This window comes from Elephantulus edwardii, unplaced genomic scaffold (genome assembly GCF_000299155.1).
Source record: "Elephantulus edwardii isolate Elephantulus edwardi_28Jun2011 unplaced genomic scaffold, EleEdw1.0 scaffold00241, whole genome shotgun sequence".
NCBI classification, from domain to species: Eukaryota; Metazoa; Chordata; class Mammalia; order Macroscelidea; family Macroscelididae; genus Elephantulus; species Elephantulus edwardii.
In genome coordinates, this window is record NW_006399991.1 from 724,488 (window position 1) to 724,952 (window position 465).

The window sequence follows — 465 nt, forward strand, 5'->3', positions numbered from 1 at the left end:
AAAGAGAGAGACAGAGAGATACACATATATATTAAATGTTGATGGGTATTGGCAAATTGTCATCTGTAAACAATTATCATTCTTACAGTTACATCTTAACATAAGCTCTCAGCTTAGTACTATAGGGGTGGGGGCATAAAAGGGGTGAGAATCATACATACTTGAGTTACCATCAACTTTGCACAGAAGCACAAAGTTCAAGGTCCTATTACCTACATAGTTCTTACCCAACTGAAATTCAGTCTTGGGCTTGAGGTGTGGAAGCTTCTGGTGCCATTCAAAGGCATTTGGGTAGGAGGTCACTGGTTTAGCAAGCCCATGTAAAAGCTTCAGAATCAGCTGGTCATCCCATGGGTTCTCAACAATCAAATCTTAAAAAGGAATGAGAATAGAAAAGGAAAAACAATTAAAACAACTATGAGATATCACCTCACCCCAGTCAAAATAGCAAAATTTAACAGAACA

The 465-nt window shown here is 38.1% G+C and overlaps 1 protein-coding gene across 1 annotated transcript in view; it reads right to left on the reverse strand.

Annotated features, from left to right (window-relative positions):
* Positions 1-465, reverse strand: part of BUB1 (BUB1 mitotic checkpoint serine/threonine kinase) — a 75,537-nt gene that overhangs the window by 20,479 nt on the left and 54,593 nt on the right. Inside the window, exon 19 of the mRNA XM_006898945.1 lies at positions 228-371. Within this exon, the coding sequence (XP_006899007.1) occupies positions 228-371 (144 nt within the window). The remainder of the gene's footprint in view (positions 1-227; positions 372-465) is intronic.